This window comes from Solanum dulcamara, chromosome 6 (assembly GCF_947179165.1).
Source record: "Solanum dulcamara chromosome 6, daSolDulc1.2, whole genome shotgun sequence".
Lineage (NCBI taxonomy): Eukaryota > Viridiplantae > Streptophyta > Magnoliopsida > Solanales > Solanaceae > Solanum > Solanum dulcamara.
Genome location: NC_077242.1, coordinates 11,004,253 through 11,019,646, shown reverse-complemented (window position 1 = coordinate 11,019,646; position 15,394 = coordinate 11,004,253). Strand labels below are relative to the sequence as shown.

Below are 15,394 nucleotides of genomic sequence, written 5' to 3'. Positions count from 1 at the left end.
AAAAGATGTTAATTATTTTCCAAGAAAAGTTTTTAGAAAACATTTCCCTTTGTACCAAGCATATTAACACTATGTTTAGATGGTTGTTTTGTATTGTTACACTAGTGTCTATGAACGTGCTTTGCACGTTACTCCTTATCAATTATCATACAAAAAAGAATTTGATTCCCGACTCAGGATCTAATGCAACACTCATATCAGGACTCGAGATCTGACTTCTGATTTGAGATCTGATCCCGACATCCAACCTCGACACCTGACACCCGACACTAATTCGGGACCCGACTTCCGACATTAACTCCCGACCTAGGATCCAATTCAAATCTCGGATCGGGACCTGACTTCCGATCCAAGATTTGACCCTGCACCCGACCCCACCCGATTCTAACCTCCGACACGAGACCTGACCTCGACCTCGACATCAAACCTTGGATCTGACTTTATCATTTACTATTTTTCTACAATAGGCAAAATTATCATTTACTATTTTTTAAAATAATTGATATTTAATTTAATTATTATGCAAATATGTAACACTTTGAAATTAATTGAAGTTATAACTATTAAATATTTACTCATTAAAGATATAAAAATCGTTCAATATTTAATGGATATTTTGATCGATCAATATTATTAAACGTGTAGAAATTCTCTATTCATAATTTACTTGAAATATATTTAATGTTAAGCTCCTAGTATTAATAGGATAATGTCTATCCTAAAATAAACTTAATTCTAATAGAAATATGTTTTGTTTAGTTCTAGTATAAAATTATATTTATACCCATTAGTAATTTTTTAGATAGAGAAAATTTTAACTTAAAAGAACAAATAAGTAAATCAACTTTTAGTGGATATTTTGGTCAATCAATATTTATATTTATGCTTTTATAATAATATAGATAGATAATGTATTGTATTGTATTATTTTAATGAATAAAATATTTAGAAAGATTGTGTTATTCTTTATCATTACATAATATTATGTATTAATAATTTAAATGATAAATCTATTAAAAAAAGAAAATATAAAATAAAAATATTATGAAAAAAGTATAATAAATGATAAATAATATTAAGCTAAGATGTAATCAAGTCAAATTGTTTGTTGACAAAATGAAATACGAGGAAACAAAACGTCGACCACAGAAATCACAAGAGCCAGGGCAGGATCGTTACCCAAAAGCAGCAAATGAAGTACGTTGGCGCTCTAGGGAAAACAATGGCTTTATCACTATCTTTATGCTCTCTCTTCACCCTTTCTCCTCTCAAAAAACCCTTTTCTTCCTTACCAATTCGACAATATCGTATTCTTTTTGTTCTTGATCCTTCCAAAAGCAACAACACTACTAGGAAAAAGTTGCTGAGACGCCGCAATTCTTTCTGTCCCCATGCTTCCGCCGCCCTACAAGAAGCTCCTGCCCCAAATGAGAAAATTGTTCTCCCAACTAACGAGTCATCCGACGGACTCCTTAGAATTCGCCATACGGTAATGTTGATATTCGGATGGGTTTATGGGTATTGCAGAAATTGAATCGTTTATTGTCTTTAAAATTGAAAAGGGTCAATTACAGAAATAAGTATTATTTTAGTACATTGTTGCAGGATTTAATATCGCTCAAAAATGTTGTTTTTATACTGTTTCACAGAAAGCTAATTTTCTTGTGCCAAAATCATCCTAATTAGTTTAGTTTATAACTCATAGTATTCTCCTTGTACATTTGTTGGATTTGGGAAGTTTGATTTTTATTTAAGAACCGTGGTGTCCAAGCCCCCTTGTGCGCATCTCGACTAATTCCAACTCTAACCATCAAGGCTAGAATAGATGGGAAGAAATCAGCTAATGTTGATTTGGGAAGTTTTTTTCTTTTATGATTTTAATGTTGTTGGAGATGAGGTTCGTATTGTCTATTGCAAGATATCTTTTTTTTTTAGCGGGGACTGGTGTGTTTACTCGTTCATTATGTAGAATCCTGAGTTTTTTGTAGTTTAAGTGTGACCAGCAGATTTCAGTAATATAAATTACCATTCTGAGAGTGGGTCAATGTGTTTCTTGCTGCAGTGTGCTCATGTTATGGCCATGGCAGTACAAAAGCTCTACCCAAATGCAAAAGTGACTATTGGGCCCTGGATTGAAAATGGTTTTTATTATGATTTTGATATGGAGCCTTTGACTGATAGAGACCTGAAGAGGATTAAGAAGGAAATGGTAAGCTCACTTGTCGTTTTAAGTTATTGTTAGAAAGTTATTCCTTAGTAGTCCCTCCGCCTCCCCACAACCATGTCAATGAAGCTATGATTTCTGGTCAGAGAATTGACATGTTGAATTTTCTCTAGGATCGAATTATCAGCCGAAACTTGCCTCTTGTTAGAGAAGAAGTTAGCCGGGACGAAGCTCAGAGAAGAATAATGTCTATCAATGAACCTTACAAGATAGAGATTTTAAAGAGCATACAGGAGGAACCAATTACCATATATCATATTGGTAAGACTTCGATTAGTTGCTTTTGTTTACTTTGAGAAACTTACAACAACAACGTAGTCAGTGTAATCCCACAAGTTTGGGAAACTTGAATATAAAATATTACTTTAGCATATTGTACATGTTTTCTAACTAAGACAATATGAACTTTTACTTTATGATTGTATGACTCATAAATGATAATGATCACGGGGAGTTAATTTGAGAAGCATAAACCCTATATATTTCAGGACTATACCTGGTAATTCGTTGAAATGAGTATCTCACATGATCAGAATGATCTCAATGTAATATTTAGCAATTTGTAGTGTATAAACCTTGTCTATTTCTTGAATATCTACTATTATACATGTTGACCTTAGCCTTAGTAGCTATCTTGATATCATTATTATTTAACTAATGATCATATGGTAGAGTGCTAGACTAATTCATGGAGGATAAGTTCTGGTCCTTGCTGCTAATTACATCATTCCTGAAAGTGTTTCAGGTGGAATTCTCAATACCCACCCTAGCTATTGCTGCAGGTTTTTATGAATATATCATTCTTCTGTTGAATTATGTAGTTACTCCTTAATATTGTTAAAACTTCAGGTCAAAAATATCTTCATGTGAAGTAGTATATTTCATTCTGTTCTGTGCTAAATACACTTACACTTGTACCAATTCAAATATTTTCACTTTGAGAGAATTTCATTTCTCGATATGGAAATTTACGTTTGTGGGGACCAAATTGATGTCATGAGAAGTGTGTCCTGAACAGTATGTGAAGTTCAGAGTTCCTTCACAAAGGTTGTTAAGAAAGATTGCCTCACCTTAGGTCATAATGCACAAATTGAATCTAGGACTTAGGTGGAAAGATGTACCATATTGATATTGTAAGAGTACAATGATAGTATTCTGCGAGGTGAGTTGTTATTATTATTGTTAGCAGTAAAAATAGAGGGAAGCTGAATCTTGAACCTGGACGCCAGATGACTTGAATCTGGCTGGACCCCTAGATAGTTGATTTGTTGCAAAATCTTACTTTTAATCTTCCTGAACTTCTACCTCTAACTCAATTTTTCCATTGAAGACTTGTACCCCACCCTGGAAGTTCTAAAATTTTTGCAGAGGTCTAAGGTGTGAGAATATGAGTCGGGAAGATTAGAGTCAGCCAAATCAACTCTCTGGGATCCGGTCTCAACCCTTGTGATACAAGATCTGAGTCATCAGCCCTTGCTGTGCAAGACTGAAGCTTACATGCTGTTATTAGTGCTAACAATTATTGTTACTGTGATAGTTTTCAATCAACAAGTGCTTCAGAATTTGTTGAGAAAATGCAGAATAGGTGAATTTACTAAAGAATTTACCAGCTATGCTTCTCTAGAACATCACTTTTACTGCATTATTTTAGATATAGACCTATTAGGATCATACAAGAAAGTATTAAGACTTCTAAGAGGTGGAAAAAGAAGGTTAAATTTGGACTTTTATAGTACTAAGTTCTAGCTAAAACTATCCAACAAAATGTAGGTCTTCAGTCAATATTTGCTTATCCATCCTTTATAAACTATACAGCACCCACAAAAGCTTCATTTTGTATTTTGCAGAACTTGATTTGATTGTAGAAACATCCACTTAAATCTATTGCTTTAACAACAAAATATATTTTACTTTTTCTCATAAAATGCTTTCTTTTCGTAGGTGATGAATGGTGGGATCTTTGTGCGGGACCTCATGTTGAAACTACAGGAAAGATCAACAAAAAAGCTATTGAACTTGAATCTGTTGCTGGTGCTTACTGGAGAGGAGATGTTAAGAAACCAATGCTCCAAAGGATTTATGGCACCGCATGGGAGAATGAGGACCAATTAAAAGCATACCTTCATTTCAAAGAAGAAGCTAAACGGCGTGATCACCGGCGAATTGGCCAAGATCTTGATCTCTTCTCCATACAGGCAGGTCTCTCCTTGATTAACCCATTTATGAGACCTGTGATGTATATATACCTTTTTTATGGAATGAGATTCAATAACTTTTTTTTCTTTGTTGCCTATGCTTACATGAATTGAAACTCAAATTGATTGTTAAACTGCAGGATGAAGCTGGTGGAGGCTTAGTGTTCTGGCATCCCAAGGGAGCTATCATTAGGCACATAATAGAAGATACTTGGAAAAAGATTCATATGGAGCGGGGCTACGATTTGCTCTATACTCCCCATGTAGCGAAGGCAGATCTTTGGAAGATTAGTGGTCATCTGGACTTCTACAAAGAGAATATGTTTGATCAGATGGAGATTGAGGAAGAGCTTTTCCAGCTTCGGCCAATGAACTGCCCTTATCATGTACTGATCTATAAGAGGCAGTTACACTCTTATCGGGATTTTCCAATCAGAGTTGCAGAGCTGGGAACAGTGTATAGATATGAGTTATCTGGAAGCTTACATGGCCTTTTCCGTGTAAGAGGTTTTACTCAGGTATGTCAAACATGAGATTTTTATTTGTGTTTATCTGTGCAATAACCATGATGACCTCTGCCTTATACAACAATTAATATGAACAAATGAAGATGCATTTCCTAGAAACCCATCATTGTGGAGCACAACATACTTGCTATAGTTTATAGAAGTGATCCGTCTTCTCCTCTTAGAGGCTAGGATTTTGTCTTGGTCTGCTTTGGGTTCTCTCGGACATAGAGAACATACTAATGTGGTTGAACAAATCAATCTGTTCTCTCTTTAGGTGTTTAGTGTACCACCTTGACTCTCAACATCTGATCTTTGTTGTTGGTTGAAACACTTGGTATTGCCAGTAAGCATGGAAAGTTTCTCAATTAAGAAAACCGCAAAAATCATTTATTGGTTTTAGTTTCTTTTTATTATGTAAATTTTTCATTGGGCATCCAAGGGGAAGAAATCCAGGAGGAGTGATGTTTATGACACCAGAAAGACCAGAAATTTCTTCCAGAAGAAACTTCAGTGCCATAATGTTCCCCATAAAAGTTCCATCACCCTCGAATTACATACCAAGAATTGCCGGAGAAGGGAGAGAGAAACACACACATTAACATGTACACACAAACGAAGTGCCTGCTATAATTGAGGACACTTCTTTAGATTACTTTGGTTTTCTTTTTCTTGGACCTATACTAATTCAGGGGCAGCGTGCTTCAGCCCATAAGGTCACAAGAATAAGCCAAGTAACCCTACTCACCGTGGCTGGAGCAGATCACATAAGAGTGTTGTAGTTGAGATAGGAACTTAAGATCTCTAGGTTGTACTCCTTTGCCTCCACCAATCAGCCTCCTCCTAAGGAACAGATTACTTTGATATTCTTTCTCTCTGTACTTTTTTTTGTCATTATTGTCTAACATTCCTTTCATCTCACCCGACCAGAACTTAACTTGGTCCAAAAATTCCGCATCCTGATCTTTGCTTGTCAACCTTCCTTGAGAATTATGCCCATTGCAAACATTCCTCATCTTCTCCAAAAATATACAACCAGAATTTCTGGAGTGTTCATAATTCTGCAATCTGACTGTGGAGCCAACTCCCATTATCTCCTCTATTCTTACCACGGACTTTCCAAGAGGAGCCCCTAAAAAAATTAAAAGGATTCAAGTGAGTGCATTACCTGTGATGCGGTGGAGTTTCAGCTTTTTACCTGCTATTACTTAGATCTCTTACATTATGTGATACTTCAGCCTTTTGTGGAAGACTTATATGTACTCTTGTGCCCTGCATTACAGGTGGTGGTGGGGAGTTAACTTGTTAAATTTACCTTTTTGTGATATTCTCCACTGCAGTAGGGGATTTAAGTTTCCACATTTATAATTATAATCATTAAAACATATTGTTATGTACGGTCTTCTTAATAGTATGCTTGTCCTCTCTCAGAGAAAGACGAGAAAGATTCAATCATATGAGATGATTCAGATAAAATGTCTGCTTCAAGTGTTCATGCTTTCATCCAGAAACTCTTAAGTAGTAGCAGCTTGCATTACTGTTATCTGATACCACTATATTGATTTCACAGGATGATGCACACATCTTCTGTTTAGAGGATCAAATTAAAGATGAAATCAGAGGCGTGTTAGATCTGACTGAGGAAATATTACAGCAATTTGGTTTTGACAAGTATGAGGTGAACCTTTCAACAAGGCCAGAAAAAGCTGTTGGAGATGATGAGATTTGGGATAGAGCAACATCTGCACTTAAGGATGCTTTAGAAGATAAAAGTTGGAGCTATCAGATAGATGATGGTGGTGGGGCCTTCTATGGTCCAAAGATAGATCTGAAAATTGAGGATGCTCTTGGAAGGAAGTGGCAATGCTCAACTATACAGGCATGTTTTGATCTTGGTCTCCTTTTCCATTGGCCTGTATGCTCCATGGGACCACTCTCCTCTGTCTTCTTGTCTTCTTGGTCCCTCTGGTCTCTGTTTGCAAAACTCTGATCAAGTTTGCTTTAGTCTTGACCTCTCGCAAACTTGAAAGTGTTTTTCCTTTTTATTTTCTGCTCGTTAGCTTCTTTGTAATCCTTCATTGACACATGAGCTTCTACAGGTTGATTTCAATTTACCCCAGCGCTTTGACATTACATATGTTGATTCAAATCAAGAGAGGAAGCGACCTATCATGATCCATAGAGCAGTTCTTGGATCTTTGGAGCGGTTTTTTGGTGTTCTCATAGAGAATTATGCTGGTGATTTTCCGCTTTGGCTTTCTCCCATCCAAGCTCGAGTTTTACCAGTTACTGATGCTCAGGTAATCAATACTTGTTTGACTAATCTTGTTCTCCATTACATATAACCATGTTTAGTTTATTACCCCGACCAAAGATTTGCTGCTTACACTATACCAACTCCTGCAGTCACTCTTCAACATACTTTGTGGTTTTCTATTTGAGTGTACATGAGCCATATCATTTTCATCAAGTAAAAGAGTAGCAAAAGGCTTCATGATGATTTTCTTTCATATTTTGATCTGTGTATTTGCTTCTGCTGATATATATATATATATGGTGTCTCATACTGACTTGACTGCATTATGTTTACAGCTCCAGTACTGCAATGAATTAGGCAAGAAACTAAAAGCTAATGGTATCCGGGCTGAGGTTTGCAGCGGCGAGCGGCTGCCAAAACTCATTAGGAATGCAGAGAAGCAAAAGATCCCATTGATGGCTGTAGTTGGGCCCAAAGAGGTAGAAACACAAACTATAACTGTTCGATCTCGGTTCGCAGGGGAGTTAGGGAACATGTCCATTGATGAATTTATCAGCAGAACAAAGACTGCTAGTGAAAACCGTTCATTCTTATGATCAAGAGAATGGTTTATTGAAAATGTTTGGAATTAGGGTCTCCTTAATTATTAGTCAGTCATTCATGTATGATTTTAAACATAGTTGTGAACCACAGAGAAAAAATAGAGGAAAATAAATGAATTCTTGTTGAATCTTTTTATTTTGTACTTAATTCATTTCACCTTATATATGATGGTGTTTGACAGTCTTTAAATGTCATAATATTTATGCCATCCAAGCGCAATTGCGCAAATTAAAAATTTTAAAGTTAAATTATTTTCAAATATTAGAAGTGTCTTATTTAAGTTTTTGCAAGCAAAATTTGAAAAAATAAATAAATTCTCAAGCAGTAGTTTGAATGTACTTCCTCCATTCATTTTTATTTATCCGTAATGTACTTTACATATTTTTTAAGAAATAATAAATGAAGTGTATATTTGATCATAACACCCATATAAGTTAGATTAGTGACTTGAGAAATGATTAGTTAATATCAAAGGTAAAATATGAAGAAAAGCAAAATTGTCTTTTTCTTGAAATGCTAAAACGAATAAGTAAACTTGAAATTATTTTTAAGCTAATAGAGTTAGGACAAGCAAAAATGAATGGAGGAAGTAAATATCGACGAAAGTTTTTCAAATCTTTTAACTTTCACTAGTTTTTTTTCCTTCAAAAAACTACAATTATCCAAATACATTTTAAATTTTCAAAATCTTTTTTCTAACTTGTAACTTTAAATTTTGTTTTATTTCAATTAATGAGGAAAAGAAAAAGAAAAACTTGCCGCCCATGTTGAATTTGGTATCTTTGTTGATAAATAAACTATTCGATTCTTTAATTAGTTGACTTCTCTAAGATCTCATAAATCATAAAAATGAGTTTGTTTAAGATCTACACTGACCACTCCTCAGAGCTCACTCTTTTTTTTATTACCTCGTCCTAAAATATTTATTATAATTTTTAAAAATAGTTATTTCAATTTTATTATTATTATATAAGTTTAAAATAATAATAACAATTTTTTTCTATTTTATTCTTAGTAGTCAGTATTCTTGGAGACTACAAATACCTCAATAGAATAAATATTTTATAAAAAAAATTACATCTTATTTAAAATATAAAAAAAAATTATTAAAAAAATGCGACAAATAATTTAAGACTGAGATAGTATCAATCTTGACACGTGAATTAGTTAGTAGATTACTTGGAGCGCATGTGATTCCAGTTGTAAAATATTTGACGGAATAGATCGTGATATGTGTGTGTTATGATTTAAGCTTTATATATATCGGACACAAAATTTAAACTCATCATATATACGTCCCTTCGTTTTATTTTAATTGTAAGTTTAGCTCAAAATAAATGTCATTATAAAAATTCAAGACCAAAGTTTGCAATTGTTTTTAAGTATACCCCTAACATTAAAAAAATATTTTTTTCTTAACTATAACTCAATTCTCAAATAACATTTAATAAATAAAAGATAATTTAATCAACTATAATTTCTTTTTAAAAGACGTAAAAAAAGCTAAAACTATAACTAATCCATCCATCTATCTTTACTTACCCACTATTGATTTTGCACAATTATTAAAAAATTATAAATAGAAGGGTAATTTTATCATATCACCTTTTGAATATAATAAATACAATATCTCAAAAAATGTAATAGGAAATGACTACTAATTAATGATAAGGATAAATTAGAAATTAGGTTAAAATTATCTCTTAATTTTATTAATTGAACAAGTATTGTTGGATATCTATTTTTAATATAATGGACAAATAAAAATGGACAGAGGGAGTAAAATTTAGTTGAGACAGAAGAAGTAATATTCTCTAGTTTCTTCAAGACTTTAACCTTTTTTACAAGACAAACTATGGAGTACAAATTACACTTGTAACAACCTAAATTAGTTGTGTATTAATTATGTTTTACCAAAGGCTTTATCATTTTCTCCCAAACTATTAAAAAGGTCGGACATAAAATTAATGTCACCAAACAGATTAACATTATTTATAGTAAGAAAATCCTTGGAAATTGTAATTAGGCAATTTTAGTCAACTAAAGACTGTAGATAATTTGAAAAATGTTGATTTGGGCCACTTAAGTTTCCTGTATTCAGAATTACCTCTTCCAAATTCATTAATCAAGAGCTCCTCATCAAACTCTTCTACCTAATATTATCTCCCATCCAAATTAAGTGTTGTTTACGATTTTCATGTACCCAATAAAAATATCATTTACTAAAGTAAGGACATTTTTCGAAAAAAGAAAAAACTAATGCTTAACTGATTTCCTAAGGCGACACTTACTTTGGATTTCAATTGTCCTCTTTGACATGGCATAATCCAAAAAAAAAAAAATCCAACAAAATTAAAAAAAAAAAAGGGGTTAAAAAACCCAATTTTTATTGATTTAGCTTAAATTATAGATTTTAAAGATCCACCACAATTAGTTTAGTTTGATATTTGAAAAAACTCAACCAACCTGGCCTATGTACAACCCTACAAGCAACATATACAAAGTTTTTCCATGAGTTATCATATGCAATGTGCAATAAAAATTAGGGGACATCATTTGCAAATTGCAATATAGCAATGGAATCAATATTGAAAAGCTTAAAGCTCAGCACTTTGGAAAAAGAATTCCACAATGATAAATAAAACTAAAGAATAGAAAAAGGTTGATAAAGAATATGGAGTATGAGAAAATGAAAATGATACATGAATGTATACAAAAATATTGTAAAGTAACCAATACTAAATCCCCAATGTATGGAGTATATCAAAACCAATAAGAAAAAACAGATGTACCATGATGTTCAACATTAATTTAACAGAATTTCCTCCCAGAGAGATCATTTTCCTTACAAGAAAAACATCAAGAATCCACCACCAATTGCCAAAACCAAATGATTCAAAATGCCCCAGCTCATCATCTTGTGAGAAGCTGATGGTGATGATGAATCAGGCGACGCTGGTGCTCTAGCTTTGCCTGTTTGATCAGCTGCTGGACTGTCAGCAGTAGGGGCGATATCCGTTACTGGTGCTGGTGCTGGAGCTGGCATTGGTGGTAAATCTGTCCCAAAAATAGCTTCAGGAAGAAGGACTTTGTCCACCTGATAAACAGCAACTGGATAAGTGGTGCGAACAGCGCTGCTAACTTTAGTCCTAGACCATCCTGAGTTAAGGTGAACGGTCCCAGAGTCATCGGTGAAGTTCAAGGAGTATAAGTTTCCTCCAGCTAAGGTATTAATAGGGCTAATGTCACTAAGGTTCTTGAAATCAGCTAGACTGTAGTAATGTGGCAAGGCATGGAAAAGGCAAAGGGACTTAAGTTGATCTGAGGTAAGATTGGAAAGTGAGGGCTTCTTGAGTGAGGTAAAGGCTGAATCTTTGGGAACAAAAAGTGTGATCCCTTCTTCTGTGTTGTTAGCTTGGGTTTGGAATGTCTCAATGACTTTTGTCGATACAAGGTAGTTAAGGAATGTATGGAAAGGGCCTGCAACGGACAGTAAGTCCGTTAGGTTCGTGTATTCAGGACCTGGTGCTGGTGCTGGAGCCATGATTGGAGATCCAATCGCTTTGCCTTTCGCAACTACAGTTGACAATTGAAAGACTAGAAGTAGACTACTAATAATGAGAACCATTGAGTAGCCCATTTTCACTTATTCCTGATATACACTCACTGACCCCTACAAATTCAAGATCCATGATTAAGTCAACCAAAATCAAAGCAAATTGACATTAAGTTAGCATCTTTAGCTAAAACTAACCCAAAAAGTGCTGATCCAAGTGAATTGCTACTCACAAGATTATGTTATCTAGACACCCTTTTAGTTAGATCTCAACATTTCCACTACAGAATCACAAGTGCATTTTCATACTCACCACTACAAAATCATACTAGAATCTTCTTGAAAACATGAGCTAACAAACAATTTGAGTATAAAATGATCACCAAATTAGTAATTTGTAACTCATCAACTCAAGAATTAAATTCTTGAAAATTCTTGAATGAAGATGTCCATACAAGTAGCATGCAAGACAAAATTAAGCAGATATAACAGTAAAATAAAAAAAATAAAAAAGAAACTTCCAGATGTCACAATGTCAATTAAAGCTTTCTATACCTTTGAGGAAAACAATGCAGAACATCAAGACTGACTGAACAAGAACACAGATCCAGATCCAGTCATAGACCCCCACCCCCTACCCCCCACAAAAATCCCACTACCCTCATACACAAACAGAAAAAAGGACAAAATAATGCAAATGTTATGAGAGAAAATTAAATGCAAAGATTAAAGGAGTGATTATGAGGAGAAAAAAAACAGACCTTGAAACAGAGAAGCTGAGAGACAGAGAAAAGGGCTGAGAGCAAAAGGGTATGGAGTTTGGTATACAAAGAGAGTATTTAAAGAAAAAGAATGTGTAAATTATACAATATTTGCAGTGGCATTTGGTGAAGGGGGGAAGGGCCAAAAAAAGGAAAATGAAGCTTTTGCTTACGTCTATGATTACTATGGGCTTTTTCATTATTTTATAGTAATTTGATAGTGTGTTAATTTGTCTGTTGAGTGGAAATAATTTTTTGTGACAAGACTTTAAAGCAAAGTGTTGATGTGCGTTGGCCTTTCAATGTCTTCATTTAATTGTTTCTTTTTAAAACGTTTCTTCTTGTGTCTCCAAATTTCTACTCCTCTACCCATAGGTTCATTTTTGGTGAAAACAAAATATAAATACTGTAAGATAAAGAAAACTTCTTTATTTCTTTAAAATGGTCATTAAAGAAGTGTAAAACAACAAGCAATAATAAATAAAAGACAACACTCAAAAGCTAGAGAAGAAAATGAGCAAAATAACCAAAATATAGTTATTGTTCGAGCCGCGGGGCTTCAAATCAACCTTAGTCAATTTCCAATCAAAAATTAAGATGGAAGGAACATGTTATATAGAAATCAGCTCTATCAGACAAGAAAAGAAGGAATCATAATCTATAAGCTAAACTTACAATTATCCTAACAATACAAATATTACAACATGCAGACCCTTGATTAAGCCCATAGGTTAAACATTTAGATCTATTTATAGCTGGCTTCTTCATGAAAGTAGTATAGGCTTTGTCAACCATCAAATTTCGAGTCCGATGTCAAATGGATAACAATTTCAACGCAATGTATCAAAACAAACACTTTCTAAAAATACATATCAAAACAACAATTTCAACATGCGAACTGTCCCTTGTAGTCTCTGTACTTTTAGGGAGTATTCTATTTTGATACGATGTGTTGAAATTGGTGCCCTTTTGGGGCCGGTCTCATCAATTTCTTCTTATAGTTATTTTATTACTTATAAGCCAGTGAAACTTTGTCAAAAGTCTGCATTAAGAATGAAGTGAAATCAATATTAATTACTTAAAAAGAATTATTTTTTCTGGTTAAAGTTCCTAGCATTATAGAAAAACATCTTTTAGCAATAATAAATATGAATAATAATAAAGAGTGTTAAATTTTTTACCGACATTAGTTAATTGTCACTAGAATTAATTGTCGTGATAGATTTTAATGACATTTACGAAGAGTATTAAAATATAATTGTGACCGGTAAAAACATATTTAGCAGCAATTAAGCTATTGACATTAATTAATTATCGTTAATGATCAATTTTGGTAAAGTGAAGGCTGAGATTTATAAAGAATTCACTGGTTTAGAGTTCAGTTCAACTCCCCCTATATTAATAGTAAGTATACTAGTTCAAAATTAATTATTGATTACCCTTTCTTACTCTTATCCTAATTTTTCTAGAAGAAACATTTTCCAGAGAAAAAAAGAAGAAGAAGGTATTGTAATTATTTGTTAATAGTATAATTAGCTTTAATATATCTTGTACTATAAGTAAGGACAATAAATACGGAGATATTGGTCTTATGCACCTATATTTCTTTTGATCTTATTAAACAACCCCTAATATTTTATAATATCAATTATTTTTCTAATTAAATTAAAGTTTAACCAACGACAAGGATACATAAATATGATCATACCTTATGAGTTGTTTAATTATGCAAAATGACAATCAAATAGCTAAGATGGGTCCAAGATGAACTGGCACTACTGTCCTAGTAAATAATTTTGTTGATTGCTTTAATTACATGAATAACAATCAAATGCTTGTTTAGTGATATATTTATTTAACTTAAAACATTAAGTAACTAATAAGAATAAAATTTGATTTTATTGGTATATAAAAAGTAATATACATGCAATTAATTATATTGTTGTCTTATATTATCTTCAGTATTAAATGTTTTTGAAATAAAATTAGCTTAATCTTATTCTTAAATAAAATGCAATTTTTATTGGATAGAAATAAACAAATTCAAAAATCGAGAGGGAGGGGGAGAGGAATTGAGGAAGGGTGTATGTGTATCAACAATTGTTATTGCTATTATCTCCATTTCATATTGAAATCGCTGTTAAAATTACTAAAAATACTTGTCACGATTAAGTGATACAAGACTAAATTACAACTATTAGATTCTATTAGTGTAATGCAATCGACATCAACATATAATTACTCTATTTTCTATATTATGATATTATGCTTTTAAGAAGAGTTATATAGTATTCTATATCAATTTAACTGGATAGCATATAAGTTCTTGTACACTAGCATCTTGGGAGGATCCAAAGCCCTATCATGGTTCAGAGAAACACAATAACTTTTCCCCCAAATTTAATACCTGGCGGTAATAACGTAATTAAGATTTTTACTCAAAGAAATTTAAAATTTGAAGAAGCTAAGTAAATACACAAAAAAATCAAGAGAATTCAACATCTATTATATATACCTAAAAGAATAATATATATATTGTAATTTTTCGTTAAAAGTGGTTCATCTTGAGACATAATACTTGTGGAAAGAATGAGGTGTATGGAAAAGAGATGTGGAGGTTGGTTGAGCTGTTGCTGTCGGGTATGCAAATTAATAGAATCCAAATTCCTTTGAAACGGAAGATTATTTAAGTATATAGCAGACATTTTTTTTGGTAACCGACACTTCAATTGGCATTTCTCTAAAGCAAGTTTATTGAAAAATATTTCAATAGGAAATAAAATAGTGAATTTCTTACCTATTTTTTTATGTTTGACTTTTGTTAAATAAATTAAAAAAAATACTATTAGGAAATGCAAGATTCATATTTTGGGAAGGATCATGTCTTTCCAGAGTTAATAGACTTACAAAAGAATTTTTTGTGACTGATTTCTTTGAGAACTTTTAGAAAGAATAGAAAAGATTAATTGAGATTTGGGACAAATTTCTTGTTCTGATTGCTCTCTAATTACATTACTTTATACACACTACAAAGGACTGCTATGTAAATATGCAAGGACTGAATAAAAAAAATACAGAATCCTATGTAACAAACTATAACTCTAATACAGAATCCTATGTAACAAATTATAACTCTATTTATACAGTTCACTATGAATTCTAGAAAGTGCTAAAACTAATCTATGTACTTATAATTTATTCTGAGTCTTGATAGGTAAGTTATGCAGAAACGACCCAAACTCTTGCAAGGCCCAAATCTTATTTCTTCTGTGTATTAGGCCCAAAGTATCTT

At 32.9% G+C, this 15,394-nt stretch overlaps 2 protein-coding genes across 2 annotated transcripts; one reads left to right on the top strand and one right to left on the bottom strand.

The window, feature by feature from the left end:
* Nucleotides 1-1,152: 1,152 nt before the first annotated feature.
* LOC129891932 (threonine--tRNA ligase, chloroplastic/mitochondrial 2) lies at nucleotides 1,153-7,927 on the top strand. Its single transcript, XM_055967421.1, has 8 exons — nucleotides 1,153-1,489; nucleotides 2,063-2,209; nucleotides 2,338-2,485; nucleotides 4,166-4,419; nucleotides 4,560-4,937; nucleotides 6,496-6,804; nucleotides 7,025-7,225; nucleotides 7,518-7,927. The coding sequence occupies exons 1-8, from the start codon at nucleotides 1,193-1,195 to the stop codon at nucleotides 7,776-7,778; spliced, it is 1,995 nt and encodes a 664-aa protein (XP_055823396.1). The 5' UTR covers nucleotides 1,153-1,192; the 3' UTR covers nucleotides 7,779-7,927.
* A 2,567-nt stretch (nucleotides 7,928-10,494) lies between these two features.
* Nucleotides 10,495-12,278, bottom strand: LOC129891933 (fasciclin-like arabinogalactan protein 7). The gene is made up of 2 exons (XM_055967422.1): nucleotides 12,103-12,278; nucleotides 10,495-11,458 (listed from the first exon to the last, which is right to left on the bottom strand). The coding sequence occupies exon 2, from the start codon at nucleotides 11,423-11,425 to the stop codon at nucleotides 10,631-10,633; it is 795 nt and encodes a 264-aa protein (XP_055823397.1). The 5' UTR covers nucleotides 11,426-11,458; nucleotides 12,103-12,278; the 3' UTR covers nucleotides 10,495-10,630.
* Nucleotides 12,279-15,394: the final 3,116 nt, after the last annotated feature.

Excerpts from the sequence above, each read along its gene's own strand:
- LOC129891932 (XM_055967421.1), top strand. The coding sequence starts at position 1,193 with ATGAAGTACGTTGGCGCTCTAGGGAAAACAATGGCTTTATCACTATCT. Across the intron at positions 6,805-7,024 it reads GGCAATGCTCAACTATACAG|GTTGATTTCAATTTACCCCA; the intron begins GCATGTTTTGAT and ends GAGCTTCTACAG. Across the intron at positions 7,226-7,517 it reads TACCAGTTACTGATGCTCAG|CTCCAGTACTGCAATGAATT; the intron begins GTAATCAATACT and ends TTATGTTTACAG.
- LOC129891933 (XM_055967422.1), bottom strand. The coding sequence starts at position 11,425 with ATGGGCTACTCAATGGTTCTCATTATTAGTAGTCTACTTCTAGTCTTT.